This window comes from Neospora caninum, chromosome V (assembly GCF_000208865.1).
Source record: "Neospora caninum Liverpool complete genome, chromosome V".
NCBI lineage: Eukaryota > Apicomplexa > Conoidasida > Eucoccidiorida > Sarcocystidae > Neospora > Neospora caninum.
In genome coordinates, this window is record NC_018391.1 from 2,629,754 (window position 1) to 2,649,684 (window position 19,931).

Sequence of the window (19,931 nt, forward strand, 5' to 3'; positions counted from 1 at the left end):
CCCTCCATGTGTCTTTGGCCCTTCTCTGCATTGCCCGTGTGTGCGTCGGCTTGTCGCCCTCTCCGTCGCGTTTCAGCGACTCCACTGGAATGTGCACGATCGCATGCAAGGAGAGGGCATGCGGAGATGGGAGAAGAAAGAAAGAAAGAGAAGAAAGAAAGAGAAGAAATCACCTCCGTTTCCTGCCGTGAAAAGTAGTTTAAAGAAGCGAGGAGCGCAGTGGCAGATGTGCGCATGTAGATTCGGATTTTCTAGTTGAAAAAACGCGCGAGTTGCATGCGCCTGCCAAGTGTCTAGACAACGGGCCATCGCCGATTCCTCCGTTTCACACCTCACCAGGAGAGAACACGTTAAGTGACGAGTTCTCTGTTTTCTCCAGGATTTTTCTGGAGGAAAAAGGAGGGAAGGAAAGGAGGTGAGCGTCACAATTGGGGGAGAGCGCGCGCGTGCGGACTCTCGCTCCTTTTCCCCGGGGACAAAGTCTGATGCTCGAGTTGGATGCTGCTTCTCTCCGTAAACGCCTTTTTTCGAAAAGTTCTGTTTCCTTTGCCTCTGTAGGCAAGTTTTGTAATCTTGGAATCTCGCTACGACGCAGAGCAGTAACCCCCCCCCCCCCCCAGTTTTTTTACGTGTCTCTCCGCTTTCCTCTCGCGTTCTCGCGTCGTCTCTGCCTCTCTTTTTCGTCTCTTTTTCTGTCGCTCGGTCGGCGCACAGACCCCTTGTTTGCGAAAACAGATCCGTCTCCTCACTCCCCTGTCGCAAGATTTTTTGGACTGTCGTTTCTCCAACCCTTCCAATCTCGCTGACAACGCCGGCTCACCCTTTTCTCTGAGTGTTTCTTCCCTTCTTTCGCCTGCGCAGCGCGTTTTGCCTCCTGGTTGGATTTTTGTTCTCTCTCCCTCTTCTGCTTTGTACGTCTTCCTCCCCTCACCCTCCTTCCCATTTTTCGTCTTCCCACCCTCTGTTCCCCACTCTTCTTCTCGCTCCGTTTCTCTGCTCTGCCGTCACGATGAGTCGGTCGATGGAGCGCAACTCGTCTCCGTCTTCGGGGGCGTATCAGATGTGGTTGGGGAACATCCCATTTGATGCCACCGAAGAAGATTTGAAGACACTGCTGTCGCGCGTGGGCCGCGTACTGCAGGTTCGCATCAAGTACGACGAGGGAGGCCAGAGCAAGGGGTTTGCCTTCTGCGAATTCCCCGATCCGGAGACGTGTTACCTCGCGTACGTCACCCTGAACAACGTCGACTTGGGCGGCAGGAAACTGAAGATCGACTTCGCCACCGACGAGCTCCGCCAGCGCTTCGGTTCCTCGGGCGGAGGCGGACCCAGCGGGGGAGTCTCGCGCCCCGAGAGACGAAAGGCGCATGCTGCGGCCTTGCCGAGTTCTGCCCCGACTAGCGCGGACGAAACCTTTCGAGGCGCGGGCGCCGTTTCGTCTCTTCTCGGGCCTTTCCACGCGGGAGAGAGTCTGTTGGGCCCCGCCCCCAGTGGGAAGCTTGCAGGCCGCGGAAGAGACAGTCGCGGGCCGTTCTTCGACACGCGAGCTCCGGGCTTCGGGCTCCGATCCCGGGCACTCACTCTGTACGACGGCGCTGCGGCCGCGACCGACATCATGGAGATTCTTCGGACGTTTTCCACGACGCAGTTGCTGGCCTTTCTCGGCGATTTGAAGAAACTGATGAAAGAAGACGCCGCCTCCTGTCGGCGGTTGCTCCGCGCACACCCGGCTCTGGTGTACGCGGCGCTGCATGCAGTCTATTTGTTGGGGGCGTCGCGCGCCGAGAGCGACGGCCGCAAGCAAGAAGGCAGAAGCAGCCAGCGGTCGTCTTCTCTCGCCCCGCCCGAGAAGAAACAGAAAGTGGCGGATGCACCAAAGGAGACAACCCGCGAAGCAGAGAAGCGCGCCACGTCGCTCGAGAGGGACGACCTCCGCTCGCTCGAACGCCGCATGGGCCTGCCGGAGGCGCAGCTCGAGAAGGCCAGGAGGAACCGGGCGGAACGCCTCGAGCAACTCCAGCACGCAGGACTCTCTGTTCAAATCTCTAATGTCGTCTCTCAAGACAAGCCCGTCCACGGTCGTGCCCATGGCGCGGGCGAGAAGGCGACGAGGTCGCCCGGGGACGTGGGGACGCGGCCTGACGGCCCCGGGGGCATTGGCGGCCTCGGTCCGCAGGCTGGTGGAGCCCAACTCGCGAGCCCGCTGGCGCCCGAAAAAGTGGGCCCAATCGGAGACAGGGCGGCGCCGCTTTTGGAGACACCCGCGGTGGGAGGGCGACCGCTTCCGGGTTTCGGCGAGGCGACTGCGCCGCCTCAGGCGCCGCTCCAGCAGGCTGCTCTCGTGCCCCAGAGCCTGGCTGCTGTCCCCCACGCTGGAGGTCAGAGTGTCTCTTTGGCGACACCGCTTCCTCAGCCCGTGCGCCCCACCAGAGGGCTGGAGGCGTTCCCGATGCAGGAGGGGACAGAAAAAGGCCCGCTTCCGGGCCTTCCCGTTGCGCAACGAGGCGCGGCCCGAAGTGTCTCCTCGCCTCCGGCCGATGTCCGAGGCGCCCCCGTTGGAGCCCCACACCAAGGCCTTCCCCTGCAGGCAGTTGCAGGCAGTGCTGTCCCCCTTACTCCGCCAGAGGCTCGGCAGGGCGCCCTTCCCGTCGGCGTGGCAGCTGAGGAGCGACGCCCAGTCGAAGAGTCACTGCGCGTGGCGCCGGGAGGGAGACAGTCCGAGGACAGAGACATTTCGTTTACCGCCCTTCGGGGACTCCCTCCAGACGCAGCACAAGAACGGGGCCTTCCTCCCGGAGGTCCACCCCACGCTCTGCAGGCGCCCCACACGCGCCCTCAGGCAGGGAGACAGGCGGAGACACTTGGAGCCTTGCAGCCAGGGCGAGGCGGCGAGCGGCGACAGAGCCTGCATGCAGTCCCCGGGCCTTCGACTGAAGCGCAAATGCTTTCACAGGCGCCTACACCTGTGGCGGGCGGTTCCCCGCATCCCGCTCTCGCAGTTCCCCCCGCTTCCGATGCGCTTGTCGGTAGGTGGAATAAAGCAAAGAAGAGAGAGAACGACGATTGAGAGGTAGTAGAGGGGCTTGACCCAGAGTCTTCTCTCGGCTTTTCCGCAGAGCACGCGCAGGCCCCGAGGCGTGAGAGCTCCTGCGGCTGCACTGCTGCGGTGCGAACTGTTGCCGTCTCCGAGCACAGTCGCCTTAAAAGTTAGACTGTTCCCACTGCTCACTGAGCTGGTGCATTGTAGGTTCTGTTTTCTTCTGTTTCCTTTTTTCAGACGAGGTTTTGAAGAGCCCCGATATCCTTTCCAAGTAAGCCTCTGTTGCCTTCCCCTGTCATATTCCTTTCTTGCTCGTCACTTCGCTGCCTCGATTTTGTGGATTCTTCTCTACATCCAGCTCTCTTCTCTATTTCGAACTCACGAGGTTTCATCTGCTCTCGCCACCTTTGCCGACGTCTACACGTCCGTCGCGTGTATCCCCGTGCAGTGGGCCTCGGGCAGCGAGCGCTTGAAAGCCGCGAAAAACCGTCGCTTGTCCCGTGTCGAGACTGACGCAGAGAGACTGGTGTATACTCAGGTCCACAGCCTGTGGGTGAATTCTAGTCCTCGGCATGAAACTGTGTGTACCTGACACCGTATATATCTAGTGCGTATGTATATATATATATATATATATATATATGCATATACATGTGTATTTTTGTGTCTCGTTTCTAGTCTAGACGTCTGCTCGCGCATGGGGGTGTGATACACAAATGCACAGCTGCAAATGCAGGTGCGTACACGCATGGTGACCACCTGCATCAGGGTCAGCTTGAGGAGGCAGAAGTGGCAGGACAAGATATACCGCAAGTCTCTTGACTGGTCCACGTCCCTTCTCTGAAAACCGGAGGAGGCTTTTCATGTTTTTTTGCGCGAATCCATCTGGTGAACTTTGCTTCTTTTTTGTCGCTTCGCGCCCCTTCTCTGTTCGGCAGCGTTCTGGGAAGCACGCCGAGCGCGATGCGCGACTGGCCAGAAGAACAACGCCAACAAGTCCTTGCTCTTCAGTCGGTAAGTTCGCAAAACGGATGAATGAGTGTGCAAGAACGAAAGAGACGGTTGAAAAGCTCAAGGGAAAAAAAACAGCCGGGGTTTTTTCCAAGACAGTTTTTCTGTCGAACTCTGTTACGCCCCATCATATGCGTATATATGTGTATATACATATAAATCTATATAATTATATGTATGTATATATATATATATATATATATGTAGAATATCGGTACACGAGGTGTTTGGGGTTATGTGGGTGGACTCTAGGGCCACGCGCGGTCATGCTTCACATACGCACGAGTGATCAGTAAGGTTAGAAAAAAAAGTTTTTCTCGGATTCTAACAAAGAACCCCCCCGCAGGCGATTGCTTCCCGAGACGAACTGTCTCTTGTGTTGTGTTCTTCTCTGCATGCAGGCGCTCTTGAGGAGGGGTTTCCGCGTCGCTCAGTGAGGTGGGAAGAGAAATGCAGATAGGGATGGGGGGGAGGAGAAGCCAGCGCAGGCGGCGTCAGTTTGCATTCGATTTTGAGACGCACGCCCGAGAGGTTCCTTGTTTCCTTTTCAAGCACGTTTGTGACTTTTTCTGTGTTCCTTATCCGACACAGCGTCGCCGTGTCGTCGCGGAGGAGCTCGTTGGTCCGATTTCTTTGTCTCCGTTTTCTCGGGGGCCCAAATGCACGTCGTTTTGCTTCTGTCGGTTTTTGCCGTCGCGTCATTCCACCTGTACTCCTGTTCTCTGGCATCCGGCTTTAAACAGTCGTGTTGTGTATACCTTTTGAGGCCCCAGCATTTGCCACAAAAAAAACGGCCTAGGCACCTTGAGACGACCTGTGCCGAGTTGGAGAAACGCGAAAGTGGAGTCGTCACCGTATACACCCGAAAACGCTTAGGTGCGACCCCGGACACTGGTCGCACTTTGCAATAAGCAGAAGCGAGCGTATACGGCGCCTTGGGGAAATCTGTCCGAGTCGCTGCCTTTTCAGATTGTTCTTCGACGACTGCGTGGCGCTCCGCTGTTTCGCGCCTTTGAGGGGTTCTTTTTTGGGTATGCAGTATGATCTTGATTTGAGCAGTGCTCTTCCACAAGCGACTTACTTCTATATGGTAGATCAGCTGCTGTCTTGTATCTTAGTACCGGATTCGTTCTGCGCTTACACTTTTGTCAATCGAGCGCATACGAAACGCTCGCTCGCACACGCCTGAAAAACTGTCTGTTTGTGGACAGCCTTAGGCCGCGTTCTGTCACATTTCGCTTGAAGGCCTGCTCGGACAAGTCAAGGCCGGGGGAGCTTCCTCACGGCCGGCTGTCTGTTTCGAAGCAAAGAAGCATTATTCCGCGAGCGGGGGCGTTCCACATATATATACGAATACGGTAGCTGTGATGCGCAGCAGAGCGTCGTTTTCGTTTGCGAACATCGACGCGTAGATGTGGCAAAACGACGGGGTCCCAAAGTTGTCGAGAGACAGAAAGTCGCGCTGCCACAGATCCCGTTAGAATTTGCAGTAACTCACGATCTGCAGGCACTCCCGCGTGCTCCGTTTCTTCTGCACTTTCCGCATGAGGCCAGCTGGTGGTTCCCGCGCGAGCCTGCCTGTTTTTTTTCAGTGATTCACAGGTGCTCTAACGACCGACTAAGGTACACTTTTCGCGTTTCGCTGAACGGCCAGTGTGACGATAAGCCCCGTTCACTTTCCCGCTCTGTTTCTGGCGGTGTATGCCCTGACAGGGATAATTTTCTTTCCGGCGTCCAGGGGACTTGACGGTTTGCTTCATGCCTCAGCGGAAAACCCCCCCCTGTGCAGACCGCCTCTCTTTTTATCTTGTCGCTTTGCTCGCCTCTAGAGACTGAGAGTGCAGTCCTCAGCACATCCTCAAAAAAGTTCGAGTGAATGCAGAAAGCAACGACGAAGCGCCAGCAAGTGAAAGGCGTGGAAGCTGCAGCCCAGGAAGCGTAAGCCAAAGAGGCATCGATTCTTCAGCCGATGGCGTATCTTGTGTCAACTGTCGCCTAGGGACGCAGAAGGGGACTGCAGAACACAGCACAGAGTTTAAGTTACGAGAATCGATAGGGCCCACCTAGAAGCGGCTTACGCCCAACATTTTAGACACGACTCCACTCCGGAAAGTCGCCAGGCGAGCGCGACTCACGGATGGCCGCCTACTCGGCGCCCGTCCTCGGCTGTGCTGGAACCTTCGTGTGGGGTGTATTGCGTGAGGAATTGTCGGATGTCGGCGACAGCAGCATGGAGCTCGCACGCGTGTGTTGCAGCAGTGTCCGGTTCACTGCAGCGAGGCCGACACGGACAGCTGTTGCATTCGTGGCTTTTGCATTAGTAGAAAGTGAAGCCGTGTGGCTGCTCGTTTTGTTGCAGAGAAGTGGGGTGAACGAGAGGAGGAACGCGAACCGACTCCCCGTCTTGCTGCCCGAGGGCCAGGAGGCACGACCATTGAAAACAGCTGAAGGGATTTGCCTACTGAGAGAAACTTGAGAAAGCGGTTCCACTGGCTCGTTTGCGAGAGGCGTTGCGACAGGAAAAACCGAAAACAAGTGAGGGCTGAGACCACGGCCATCGCGGTTGGGCTTCTGTGTTTCCCGCACCGTTGCCCAAGACGGTCTCCGACCCAGTGTACACATCGTTTCCCTGCGACCAGAGAAAATGAAGACGCGACGGAAAAGGCTCTGTGACCGTTGCACCACTTGCTTCCTCCTCGTGTCGGTGAAAGCGCGTACTTTGCCCGTTCCTGGGGCCTGCCTGCGTGCGTTCGGTCTCCAGCGGTTGCGCGTCTCTTCAAATGCCCACTTCACGCTCTGGCTCTCAGCGGGGTTTTCCCGGAACTGCGGTTCTGAGCTGAGCCCCCGTTCACTGGATCCTGGCGGGATTTCAAAGCGCGACCGAAAACGGCTTCCGAGAGGACGGGAAAAGGCACAGATACTGAGAGGAAGGACAACCGAGACGCGAAAAGAAGAACGTTCAGAGCACTGCTCTAGACAGCAGAACGACGGGTGGAGTCGAAGCGGCAGACAAAAACAAGAACAGACTGGGGCACACTGAAAAGAGAGAGAACCGAAGAGGCATGCGAGCAGAGGCGGACGAGAGAAATCCGGAAAAGCAATGGAAGATTCCAAACAACTGTGCATGCACACAAAATGACAACTCCCGTGGAGAGTCGAGCCCTCCCAAAGAGACACAGTGCAGGTGGGAGGCGAGTGCCCGGGGCTCCTATACACGAGCAGGCCTTTACCAAAAAGAGAATGAGAGAACGCTTTGTGGGCGTGAGAACAGGATGTTTTCAGAAACAGCCGAGAAAACAGGAACAAATAATGGGAGGGAACAAACCTAGCACCCGCCAACCGTTCTTTTCCGGAGACTCGCATCTCCCTAGTTTCCCTTCGATTTGCTGCCCTTGCTCGTCCTGCTTCGCCCCGCGCGCGCTGGTTGTCGTCCTACCCTGTTTCTCCATCTCTGAGAGTCCATCCTGTCCGCGAGCTTTTCATTTTCGCCCGACATGTCTAGTCGGATTTGATGCGAGAGTAGATGTATTTGACGAACAAAAAGTTCGCGCTGAAGGTGACGCAACCGGCCATGAGGAAGAGCATCCACGAGACTGCTAAGGAGTAACCGAAGAAGAAGGCAGTCTGAAGCACCCCGTGCATGCGCGTGCTCGTGAAGAAGTAGTACACGCAATGCAGGAAGAAATACAGGCTCACGCTCCTGAAAACCAAAAAGCAGACGAACATCCACACACACACACACACATTCGATGAAACATGCCCACCAGCATGACTTCTTTGTCCCTTGAAAACTCAGTGACAAAGGAGACAAATAGGCATACGCATCAGTGTCGCCTGGTCTCTCGATCTATGTCTCTTTATCGCCCTATCATTCAGCCTCTCTTATTTATCGATGTGCGCCTTCGATTTCCATGTCTGTGGACCATCAGCCCTTTCATCCCCCATTGTTCGTTTGTTAGGGGCTTCGAAAAGGACCGTGAGAAGACCCATAAGCGACACCAGAACTGCAAATGCACATACGCATATACACATGTATACATACAGCTACGTGGAAACATCTCCACATTCGTTCACATATATATATATATATATATATATATATATATATATGCATACGTGTATAAATGTATATGTACACATATACAAATGTATATGTACACATATACAAATGTATATGTACACATATACAAATGTATATGTGTATATATGTATATGTGTATATATCTATGAGAAGGCATTTTGTATGCGCTTACCCTCCACTGAGGAACGATCGCCACCACCAGCGATGGTCTTCCGAGTTCAAGTGCATGTAGGTGAGGAGGATGCTGACTGCGGCTGCGGAGACGAAGAGGAGAACGCCGGCGAGGAGGAGGAAGAAGTAGAAGCTGTAGATCCGATTGGAAGACCAGACACTCATGAAGAGGTAGTGCAACTCGATGTAAATTCCGCTAAACGGCATGACGCCGCTGACAACCGTTTGGAGAAGCGGCTGGTTGTACCACCGCACGCGAGGAATCTCGCGGGCCAGCTTGTTGGTCTGAACGGAAAAAAACGGGAAAGACAGCGGGAAGCCGTCGAAAAAGCAAATCAGGAGAGGCCTTCACGCTGGCTGGGACGCCCCACTCAGCGGCACTCAAACTGATATTCACGTGACGTATCCACGTGTATGTATATATATATATATATATATATATATATAGATAGATAGATATAGATGCAGGTATAGATATATGCTAGATAAAGCCCAGTACAGATGGGCACGGCTGATGATGCGGGATGACGCGGCAGATTGGGAGATACAGCGAGAGGGACAGACCTGGGTCACAGACAGACTGCTACATATCCATGCGTAGGGAACAAAAGGTGTGTAGAGAGAGCGAGTCATATCTTGCAAAGTGGAGAAACCGGAGAAGAGGAGGTTCTTTGGTTCACGGGAAAGGCGAAAAGAACGCACCTTGCAGGGGAACGCGTGGCCGCCAGCGATCTGCCGCGTGGCTCGGCGTCTGCCCCAGATCCCGCCGACGATGGTGAGAGGCAGTGTGACTGGAAGCAAAAGAAAAGAAGGAAACTTGGAAAATCGGGAGCGCGCAACAACTCGAGACTCCCCTGGGGGGCGAGAGAAGACCCGAGGCGACGCAGCTACGACCAAGCCTTCTTCGAAGCGCACAGCGCGTGAGGAAAGGGAAGAAGACGCGGAGGGCAGAAGCCGGCGGAGCACTCACGGCAGACGACCAATCAAGCAAGAGAGACACCAGTGAGGGGTCCAAGGAGACAGAAAGGCGCACACGTCCCCTCGTTTCGTTTCATCCACCGGCACCCTTGTTTCGCTTTTCACCGCCTACCGAAGAACCAGCAAGCGAAGAGAAGGAAGGCCGTCCCAAAGGGTAGCGCAGCGGTCGAGTTGTAGACGAGGGCGAGAGAGTTGAGCACGCACCAAATGACAAAAAGAGGCAGCTGCGAAAGAGAAGGAAACACACCGAGCTGGACATCAGGGAAACGAGCGAGAGGGGACTGTCGTGGAAAACACGAGCTAGGGGGGGGGGGGGGGGGCTGTCGTCGCGCGGAAGATTGAGCACACAGAAAGCTGGCCGCCGCCAGAAGCAGAGACGGTACAGAGGGAGAGAAGCGGGGAAGCAGGAGAGAAACCCTGAGAGAGATCCCGAAGCGGAGAGAAAGAGCCTTACGGCGAACATGATGCAGGTGACAACGAGACTCCACGCCCACTTGACGCCGCCCATCTTGCGATACGTGCTCGAGCTTATGTATCCTGCAATAACTGCATGCACACATATAGACGCAGCGAGCTGGTGCATGCACGTGGGCCAAAAGGGTAGCCGTGAGGCACGTCCGCCACTGACTTCCTCAGCGTTGGTGTGTGTGTGTGTGTACACAACCCGACACACATGAATCGGGCTCCGAAGAACCATATACAGCCATGAGCGGGGGACGGGGCTGCGCCGTCGTCTCATCTCTTGCTTTTCACGTTTTCCCCGCACGTTCACGTCCCGTTCAACTGTCGCTTTGTCCATGGCATTCCTCCTTGCCAACCCGATCTCGCCACGTGTGGACAGATGCAGGACAGGTTCAGTCCGTGTCGACTTCCGCACTGCGTCGAAAGACCCCGAAGAAAATACACCAATACACTTCCCGTTGATCTGGATGAATGCATCCCTGTCTATATCTCTCCTCTGTCTATATCTCTCTGGATTTTGCCGGCGAATGCAAAACATGCAGAGGGACATAAGAAAATGTGCATGCGGGCGTCAACACGTAACCGTAACTTTCTCTCTAGAAGACGCACGCCGTGGTGTAGATCTCTCCTGCCTCTTTCGTTCGACTCCCGCAAGCACGACGCTGTCTCTTCCAGCTAAACAACGAAGGCGAGGGAGCACAGTGACAAGAAAGGCAGCACAGCACGTCCGGACGAACAGAAGGGACTTACACGAGGTAAGGAGATACGACAAGAGGCTGCACGAGAGAAGTTCGCCTCTCTCAAGATAAGGCGTGAAGCATCCGACCACAATGGTGGCGAGGACCTGAGGGCAACGAGGCCGGAAAACCCAGAAATCAACAGAAGATCTTTCTCCCCTGTCTCTGGCGAAAGGCAGAGAGACAGAAACACCAAGAGGGAAAACAGAGAGGATGGACCTTCCTCTCGGCCCCGATAGCGAGTCGGGCGCTCTCTGCACGAGATCGAGCAAACAAACGAAACTGTCTCTCGTTTTTCGTCTCCGTCCCCGCATGTGGTTCACCACTGTCAAACACGGCAACGCGAAAGCGGAAGACAGGTTCTCTCTGTCTTGCGACTCTCATCAGAAAGAAGATGAATCAACCTGTGAAGGAGTCTGAAACGTTCACCGTCTCGACTAGAAGACGCAGCGACTCGTGGCACCGAATGGACTGGTGGGAAGAATCATGAGAGCAGGCGTGAGAAGCGAAGAAAGTCGCAAACGAGAGCGCAAGGGAAAAGTGCGCAGGCGGCGACTGTAAAGTGGTTCAGCACACTTTCGCTTCCAGGCTGTAGCTGCACATTCCAGTGGACTCAAGCGGTCGACACAGAGGCAGACGGTTGTCGTGTGAACGGCAAAACGCGGCAAAGAGAGAACCTCCCTTTTTGAAGCAGAAAGCGCAAGAGGGTGAACGGCCGAGAGAACAAGGCTGAAGTGAGTGTTGGTGAACAGAGAGAAGGGACCTGGCGAGAAGTGTGTGTGTCGGTTTGCCTTCGCGCCCAGACGGCCATGCCGACGGAGCTTCTTCCCTTACCAACATCAACAGGTGTGCGCCACAGCCGACCATAGCAGAGAGCGGCATTCGATGTGGCGGAGGGCGGAAGACATCTGCATGCAAGAGCTTCCACCCTGACAAAAAAGGCAACGAAGAAAGCGGCAGCCGAACGTGTTCGACGCACACAGGCGAAAAGCACACCCAGCACTGCAGAGCCTCGTCCGAAACTCCGTCCCCATCTCTGTACCTTCAGTAAAAGCGGATGCCGCGGATCCCTCTTGCTCCACGCGTCATCTTCGCTGGAGCGCATGCACCGTGTTAGAGCGCTCCAGAGGCTGGCAGTGGCTGGAGGCTGGAAACGACGGATCAGCCGCTGCCGCGGAGCGGAAAAGGACAGTTCGTGCTCTGTCTTGGGCAATGAGATGAACCCTTTTTCCAGGGAAAGCAATCACGAGATGTACGTTTAGAATTCTGTGCCTCCCGGACGAAACTACCCCGTATTCATGTAGGATGATTAGCTGGCGTTCGAGCTCTGAGTTTCCGAAGGCTGATACGTCTGTCAGACTGAAGAAGACTTGAAGCCGAAGTAGACTGTCCAGCTGCTGTCTTTCGACCCACATGTGTCTCTGCACGGGCGCCATGTATACATATGCACACATCTGGGTCTACGCATGCATTGCGGTGTCTGTGCAGTTGGAAGCCAAGTCGCGATGGAGAGACGCTGCGCATGAGCAAAACGTGTTGCGGCAACGGGGAAGTAAGCTGGCAAAAGAAGAGCCAAGGCATGACTCTTGACGCGAGAGACGAGACAAAAAAACGAACCTGTTTCTTCCTCCAGTCCTGCGGAGGCCATTTCCTCGTCGGCCAGTCGGAACATCATGCTGTACATACACCGCACCAGTGGCTGTACACCGGAGATCACTCCGCTCGAAAGGCATTGGCAGTTGCAAACTGCCTCCTTCATCAAGCAACACACTTTCACCCACAAAACTATGTGTCGCATCTGCTGCCTCAGATTCTCGGAATGCGTTTGCTTTTATGTTCTACTAGATTCGCGGAAAGGCACAGTGCACAGACACTGAAACTCCCCCGCGAAGGACAGGGAGAGAGAGAGAGCGACGCTTTTCCGCTTACTTGTGGAGGTCGGCCTTCACAATTCTGAGGAGGAGAACGGTCAGGAGGAGAACAATGAGGAGAGTGAAGACGAACGAGTTCAGGATGCCCAGCCAGTGCACGTCGACTGAAAGCCGCTTCTGCTGTCCCGAGGGCGTTTTGGGCTCAGTCTCGTCGCTCGACACGGGCGCGAACGGCGAGGAGAGCTGTCTAGACACCCGAAACGCCGGCTTTATGTCTGGGCGATCTTGCCAGCGCACGGTGTACGTGAAGTCGACCGCGAGTGTCTCTCCAGGCGGCTGCAAAAGAAGAACCACTCCAGGTGGGACACGCGGAGGATAGACGGTCCCACTAGGGGTACATCGGGCAGGGAAAGAAAGTCAGGCAAAACAAGAGGCCAGACAAGGGAGAGAGCGGCGTTGTTCTCAGGCGCGTTGGGTGTCGAGGGCGGCGGCGAGAAGGGAACAAGAGAACAGGGAAGACGAGCATCTCGGAGGCGCAGGGAGCGGGGAAAAAAGAGACAAGGAGGGAGAGAAAACAGACAAGGGTGCCAGAGAAAGAAGCGAAAGGCAGGAATGGAGCAGAGGACTCGGGAGGACACCGTGTCAGAAACGGGAAAGAGGGAAAAATAACAGAGGCGTGAGCTGTAGGTTTACCCGTTCTTTCCCTCTGTTTTTCTCTCTTCCTTCCATCCTCCCTCTCTCCGTCCTTCATCCCTGTCCTTTTCTTCTTCTCTCGTGTCGCACGCGGTCCTGACTCAAAAAAGAAGAGACCGAACCCCAGATCCGCCACGCTGGCTTCCTCTCGACGAACTGCAGCGGCCGCGGTGTGGAAACAAAAGACAGAAGGCCAGCCGAGGCGTGGTTCAAAAGAAACGTACGGGCGGTTCGGTGATGTCGACGAAGTCCTGGTCGAGGCTGGTGTTCTCGATCTCGGCCTGCACAACCTGACCGTCGTTGTAGCCGAGGAGAAATGCCAGGTGTTTTCTGACGAGGTATCGCGTGGCTCTGTCTGATTCTGGACTCGCGGCCGCCGTTTCGTCTTTGTCTTCTTCCGACTTCTCGGAGGGTTCGGCCCTGCGTTCCTGCTTCACCTTCAGGCCGAAAGGTTCGTGGATCGGCAGTTCATCGACGTACATTTCCACAAAGTAGTTCTGGTCAATGAAGTCTCGCCAGGAAGCGAGCCGCTCTCTGTCGAGCGTCATCGAGCAAACTGTTCGCGGGGAGTCCTCAGCGACGCCGTAGGAAATGCCGTAGCCGCTCTTCATCAGGCGGTCCCCGCGCAGCACTTGGCCGAGCGTCATGGGCGCGTACTCGAAGGTCTCGGGTGTACATACACCCAACTTGGTGTAGAAGTTGTACGTTTCCAGCGGGTTGTAGATCGGCCAGGTTTTGCTGACGCAAACCGAGACCGGTGAACCCGCCGCGTGCGCAGCCGCGTCGGAGAGGTAGGAGGACGAGCGGGAGAGGAGGGAGGAAGTCGCGAGCTTGTAGAAGAGTAGGAGAAAAAACAAAATCACCAACAGGGGAAGCACGCAGGAGCCCGCATCGTGGCGCTCCTCGGACCTCTCGCGCGTCCGGGTGGCGCGACCGCCAGGCCCCAAGGCAGAGAGCTCGATTCCACCGTCTGCCATGGTGAGGGGGAGAAAAAAACGAAGAAAACGAGCAGAGCGAGAACACACACGGGCGGAGACAAGAGAGACGGAGAAGCGAGGAAGAGATGCACATGCAAATATATGTGTAGAGATGAGTGAGTTGGATGTGAAGAGTTGTGTTTCGAGCCGCGAGGGAAAAAGCCAGGGAGATGACGAGGCAGAGACGCGACGGGGGAAGGGGGGAACAGCGACAAGAGAGAAGAGATAGAGAAGGAGACACGCAAAAAACGAGAAGACAAGAAAGAGAAGGACGAAAGGAAGAGAGAGAGCGAAAGGACGCGAGAGAGCGAAAGGACGAGAGAGGAAGGGTCGAGCGCGAGAGGCGAGCAGGACACTTGGGGACAACGGCAGAGTGACAGGACACTGAGAGGTACAACAACACCCGGTACGGTTTACTCTCTCATTTTTTCTGAAGGACGATTTCCATCTTTCCCGTCGCTCGTCACTTTTGTCTCCTTTTAAGTATCAGAAACGACGATGCACAGGGTGACTTGACGCAGCATGCACGACGAGGAGGGTGCATGCGCGTGCCTTGTGCGGCTCTGTGTTCTTTGTGCAAGGACGGTCCAGGGAAAAGGAACCGCGCGGTTTTCTCTTTTCTCGTCCACCTTCTCTCTCTTCCCGCCTGGAAAGTGTCTTTGCCAATAAGAGAACCAACAAGGAGGCCTTCTCACCGGCTGTTCTTCCCCACCTGTCTCTGGACTAGCCAAAGGTGATGTCCTCTTTTCCGTCGAAAAAGAAAGCACGGAAAAGAGAGTCGAAAAAGCGTCTCTTTACGCTGTTCCTGGCTCTTCCTTCTTCCGTTCCAGCTTCTCCTCTCTCGCGTTTCGGTCTAAAAGGTGTGTGTGTCGTCTGTGGACGCTCGCGTCCCTCAAAACTCGCGCCAGGCGATGCCACCTTGTGTGCCTTGACTCCTTCCTCTGTTTCTTTCTTCCCTTTCGTCTTCTTGGTCTCTTTCATATCTTTCGTGTCGCCTTCCTTTCTTCCTTCTGGCGTTCCTGGTGGTTTAACCGCCCTAAAAACCTCGTCGATCTTCCTCCCCGGAAAATTTGCCGCTTGAGGCTGCCACAAATACCTTCGAAGCTCGTTGTCTCTCTGGAGAGGTTTGTCGTTCTTCCTCAACCTTTCCGCTCTTTCGGCTGTTCTTGTCGGAGTCTCTCGCCCCATCCCCCTGTCCCTCTCTCGCGCTCCTGTCAGGCTCGTGTGCGCGTCGAGCTCTTGCCTTCCCCCAGGCCGCCGTCAAACAAACTTCTCGTCTTGAGCAGCTCGTGGCTAAGCTTTCTACACACTCAAGTCGGTTTCCTCGTCTTCCTGTTCTTCCTTGATCGTTTGTTCTCCTCCGTCTTTGCTTTCTTCCCGCTCTCGTCTCAACAATGTCAACTGATCCAGAACTTGGTTCCCTTCCCTCTTCTTCCTCTTCTTCCTCTGCTACGTCGGTCCCTGCGTCCTCCTTTGTTCCTCCTTGTCTCGGTCCCTCAGGAGGCGTCTCTTGTGTGGCGCCGTGGGGCTCTTCTTCGCCGCTCTACCGTCCACCAACTTCGTTTTCTTCGCCTGCAGGCCGCGCACCTCCCGGCGTCTGCTGCGTCGCGCCGTGGGCGTCTGCCTCGCTTCCCGCTCATCCGCTCTCGGGTGTACATCCACCTGGCAGCTCGCTCGCGGGGATGTCCGGGGCGGTCCCGCCCCCAGAGAGTGTCGCGGCGGGGCGCGACGAAGAACTGCATGCTTGCAAAAAGCGCATTCGGACCCTCCAGGACCTCAGTGTGTGGACAGCTAGCCACAGCTACCAGGCCTTCACGCGCTTCCTGCGCCGCCTCTCGGCCGCTGTCGTCGACAAGAAAGCAGTGACTCGGCGAGAAGACGGCGACGAACCAAAGCTGGACGAAGGCCCAGAGGATACAGCAGCTGAGGCGAGGCGAAGAGCCGAGGCCGAGGCGCGTGCCGTCGTCGAACTGGGCAGCAAGCAAAACTCGCGAGAAGGAAAGCGCGTCGTCGCAAGTGAAAACGTCGTCGTGCTCCTCGAGATTCTCGCGACGTTGAAGGCGTGGGTCGGTGAAATTCCCCCGATCGAACAGCCGATGCGATTTGGAAACCGAGCCTTCAGGACGTGGATGGGCCGCCTAAACGAGGTAGGGGTTTCCCTTTGCGTTCCAGCGCGCCTCTGTTTCGCCTGCCTGGGGATTTCCGCCTGCGCTCCACCTCGGTCTCGTCTCTGCAGCGCTCTGTTCCTGTTGCCGTTTTTCGTCTCTTTCGCGTCGTGTGGTCAAAAGACTTGTTTTCTTTTCTCGATTCTGCAGCGATGCAAGTCCCTCCTGGAGCCTCTCGTGCCGTCGGACCCCTTTCCGCCTCCTGCCTCGCTCTCGATTGGGCCGATCCCCGAGCAGGAAGAACTGCCTTCTTTGTCTCCGTCCACGTCTTCTCCTGACTCGTATTCTCCTGGCAACTCAACGTGCATGCAAGAGGCGCCTGCAATGGCGGCGAAGATGCGCGGCGAAGAAGAGACAGAAGAAACCGACAAAGAGAAGACCGCGGAGGGAAACGAAAAGAAGAGGATCCGAGAAGCTCTCCTTGATGAACTGACAGACTACTTCAGCCACGCATTCGGGGATCCGCAAAGAATCGACTACGGCACGGGCCATGAGGTGTCTTTCGCCCTCTTCCTGTTTGTTCTCTTTGAATCGAAAATCCTCGCAGACCACTCTGACGACGCAGCTGCGGTCCTCCTCGTCTTTGCGCAGTAAGCACAAGCACCGAGCAGTGAAGGCCTTCCATGTACTCGCCTGAAGGCATACACGACTGCATCTCGCCTCATACAGGAACACCACACATATGCATACTCACATACATATGCAATTACACATATATACATACATATATATATATATATATACATACATACATATAGATACATAAACATATGTATAATAGGCGCGCCGGTAACGTGGGTGCGCGTAAGAAGTTACATGATGTGTGGATAGATAGGATCTGGGTGGATTGGCGGGTCGGAGAACGAGGAACGTACATCGGCGATCCGATGGGGGCAGGTACAACTGGGTCCAGACAGGCGAGCACGCGGAAGAAGGGGAACTGCGGCACCACGCGTTTGACGGATCCGAAAGATAATCTGGTAGATCGGAAAGTAGACGGCTCCTCGAGCACACACCGCACTTTCCGATTGTGTCGGAGGTATTTAACCTGGAGACGAAAAGATGCAGGTCAATCGTCAAAGCGTAGAGACACATTTGCATGCGCAGTCGCAGAGAGGAAAGAAGAAGCGCCCGGGGAGAGCGGAGATCGGCAGAAGGAGGGAGTGAGGAGAGCGAGGCGCGTGAGGTGAATGAAAATGAGAAAGAGGATGGCAAGAAAGGCGGCGCGTTTCAGGGATGTTTGCCTGTTTCTTGCACAGATACGTTGAAGTCTGTCACGCCTTGCAGACGACGTATTGTCTCGAGCCGGCGGGGAGTCGCGGCGCGTGGGGCCTCGACGACTTTCACTTTCTTCCTTTTCTCTTCGGCGCAGCTCAGCTGGCCGAGAACCATTTCATTAACCCCGCAGAGGTGCGCCGATGTCGCGTCTTTCCCTCTCGCTTCCTCTGCATGTGTGTTAGCGCCTGGGGAGCGCTAGAAAGACCCAGAGCGGCGTCGATGCACAGAGTTCTGTCCTGAAACCGATCTAAATCCAGATGCTCACCTGTCCACGTTGACATCACGTCGCTATCTATTTATCGATGTAACGTTCTATGTGGATCTATGTCTCAATCTGTCTCTTACGATGCCGATATGTACATCTTTCTCTCGATCTGTCTGCTTTCGTCGATATTTCTATCTGCATGTATCTACATAGAGTTGCACATGTGGATGTGCTCGTTTTGTACCATTAGCGAGTTTTGCATTTCGAGAGGTTATGGAAGTAAACGTCACTGTGCGTCTTCGAGTTCTGTTGGCGGGTGTTTCTTCGTTTTCTGCTTCTGGGGACAATGCCGCGCCTCTTCAGTTGCCTGTCGGCGTTTCCCCCTTTATCGGAGCGCCGTAAAGCGCTGAAGCCCTGAAGCGCGCGGGTCTTATTTCAGCTCGGTGTTGAGAAAGAAATGATTCTTTCTCGGAAAGTTTCCGCGGACGCATGCTCACTGTGCAGGGAAGAAGAAACCTCACACGAGAGCAGACAGATCGATCGAAAAACACGCGGCTTGTTCGTGGCGTTCTCACTTCTGGATGGGGATTGCGCATACATACATCGTAGGAAGGACGAAGAAACGCGAAAGAGACGGACGTCTTCCCAGTTTGTTCTCTCCAGTTTGTCTCTCTCGGGGATGTGCGTGTAGGTTGCAGATATGGAAATCGTCAAGGAATTTGCACCCTCGAATCTGTACTTTTCTTCCATTCAGTACATCATGGAGGTGAGGCATTTTCCCGCTTTTCCCCGTGTTCTTGTGGCCTTGCCGCCTTCACAGGCGACTCCTCCCTGCTGTCACTCTGCTTCTGTGTCCCTTCATTTTCTGCATGTTCACTTCTCGCTATGTCGCCGCCGTTCCTGCGCGTTTGCTTCTTCCCCGTCTCGGTTTTCCTCCCTTCACTCCTCCCGTGTCGTTCTTGGCTGTCGCCGATTTGCTGCTTCTTCTCTGACCGCCTTTTCCTCGCCTTCTTCCCCAGGTGAAAAGGGGTGTCCCGTTCTCAGAGTGTGCCCCGATGCTCTACGACATCTCCGGCGTAAGCACGTGGTAAGTGTGGTCTCTGTATCCATTTGATTTTCGTTTACATCACCAGCTGTGCGAGGCGAGAAAGCGAGGGAGCGCATGCAGAGGAAAAGGCCCCAAGCGAAGCTGCGTTTGGCGCAAAACGGCAAGGCGAAAGAAGAGAGGAACACTTAAGAGTGACGTATACCAAGGGAGAGAATCCTCATGCGGTGCGGGATCGGAAAACTTGCGTCTGGGGTCTCCGCTTTTTTCCTCGGTTTTCGCTTCACCCTCTCTTTCTCGCTTTGCCGAGATAGAGGCACGCCACAACAGAGCCTCTCTCGTCTGTCCACATAAATGAACGGTTTGTCTGTGTCTCTCCACGCGTTGGCCGTTTCCTTCACAAGGCTTTCTGGCCCCTGCCTCGCCCGGTTCGGGGTGAGCGAGTGGACAAATCACGAGATTGCGAGATGAGGTTTCGCGTGGAATGGGTTGGTCTCTCAGGCGCAAAATCCACAGCGGGCTTCTCAAGATGTACGAGGGCGAGGTGCTCAACAAGTTCCCGATTGCTCAGCACTTTCTCTTCGGCTCGTACTTTCCTTTTCCTTCTCTGCCAAAGCCGGCAGGCTCTTGAGAGGGGAGCTTCGACGTTGAAGGTGGATCGAATGCGCGTCTCGCTCGCTTCTCGGCCCTGTTTTAAAGAAACATACAGGCAAGGAGCAGGTGTCTTGTCCGTCCTGTTCCTCCTTTTCTATCTTGTCTTTTTCATCCACTTCCGCCTCTTTGTCCTCGTCCGTTTCTTCCTGCTCATCTTTTTCTCGATTTCCTCTTCTTTTCTGCTACTGGGTCTCCGCTTCTTTCTTCCCGCTGGGTGTAGTTCTGTTCCTCCACAAAAGAGTTTGTCGGGGCGAAGGAGACAGAGAAGAAGACAGGGAAGAAGAAAGAAAGAGGTGGAGGCGAACGAAGAGCGAGAAGGACAAGAGCCGGAAGACGACCGCCAGGGACAGATGCCCCCGGAGGACGTTGGCGGTTGAAACTCGAGCGAAAGGCGGAAACGCATTCCGGAGTTGTCTCTCTGGGGTTGCCCTACCATTTGTTTTTCTTCGTGTTGTTCTCGCATAATCTGTCTCTTTTCCTTTCCTTTTTGTCAGTACCTTTTCCCTAGATACTGTCAGCCCTTTTGTTTGGTGTCTCTCCTTTGCTTCGCGATTTCCTCGTTC

General features: G+C 55.1%; 3 protein-coding genes across 3 annotated transcripts; 2 read left to right on the plus strand and 1 right to left on the minus strand.

The window, feature by feature from the left end:
- Nucleotides 1–1,009: 1,009 nt before the first annotated feature.
- NCLIV_015280 (putative mRNA processing protein) lies at nt 1,010–4,488 on the plus strand (the record flags this gene model as incomplete). Its single annotated transcript, XM_003881719.1, has 4 exons — nt 1,010–3,026; nt 3,278–3,311; nt 3,979–4,054; nt 4,453–4,488. 4 exons carry the CDS (start codon nt 1,010–1,012, stop codon nt 4,486–4,488), a joined length of 2,163 nt encoding a protein of 720 aa, XP_003881768.1.
- A 3,061-nt stretch (nt 4,489–7,549) lies between these two features.
- NCLIV_015290 (hypothetical protein) lies at nt 7,550–14,021 on the minus strand (the record flags this gene model as incomplete). The annotated part of the gene is made up of 10 exons (XM_003881720.1): nt 7,550–7,751; nt 8,305–8,588; nt 9,006–9,094; nt 9,394–9,505; nt 9,736–9,827; nt 10,494–10,587; nt 11,315–11,409; nt 12,098–12,156; nt 12,410–12,687; nt 13,269–14,021. 10 exons carry the CDS (start codon nt 14,019–14,021, stop codon nt 7,550–7,552), a joined length of 2,058 nt encoding a protein of 685 aa, XP_003881769.1.
- A 1,394-nt stretch (nt 14,022–15,415) lies between these two features.
- NCLIV_015300 (putative phosphotyrosyl phosphatase activator) lies at nt 15,416–19,345 on the plus strand (the record flags this gene model as incomplete). Its single annotated transcript, XM_003881721.1, has 6 exons — nt 15,416–16,168; nt 16,337–16,776; nt 17,446–17,596; nt 18,361–18,435; nt 18,689–18,756; nt 19,216–19,345. 6 exons carry the CDS (start codon nt 15,416–15,418, stop codon nt 19,343–19,345), a joined length of 1,617 nt encoding a protein of 538 aa, XP_003881770.1.
- Nucleotides 19,346–19,931: the final 586 nt, after the last annotated feature.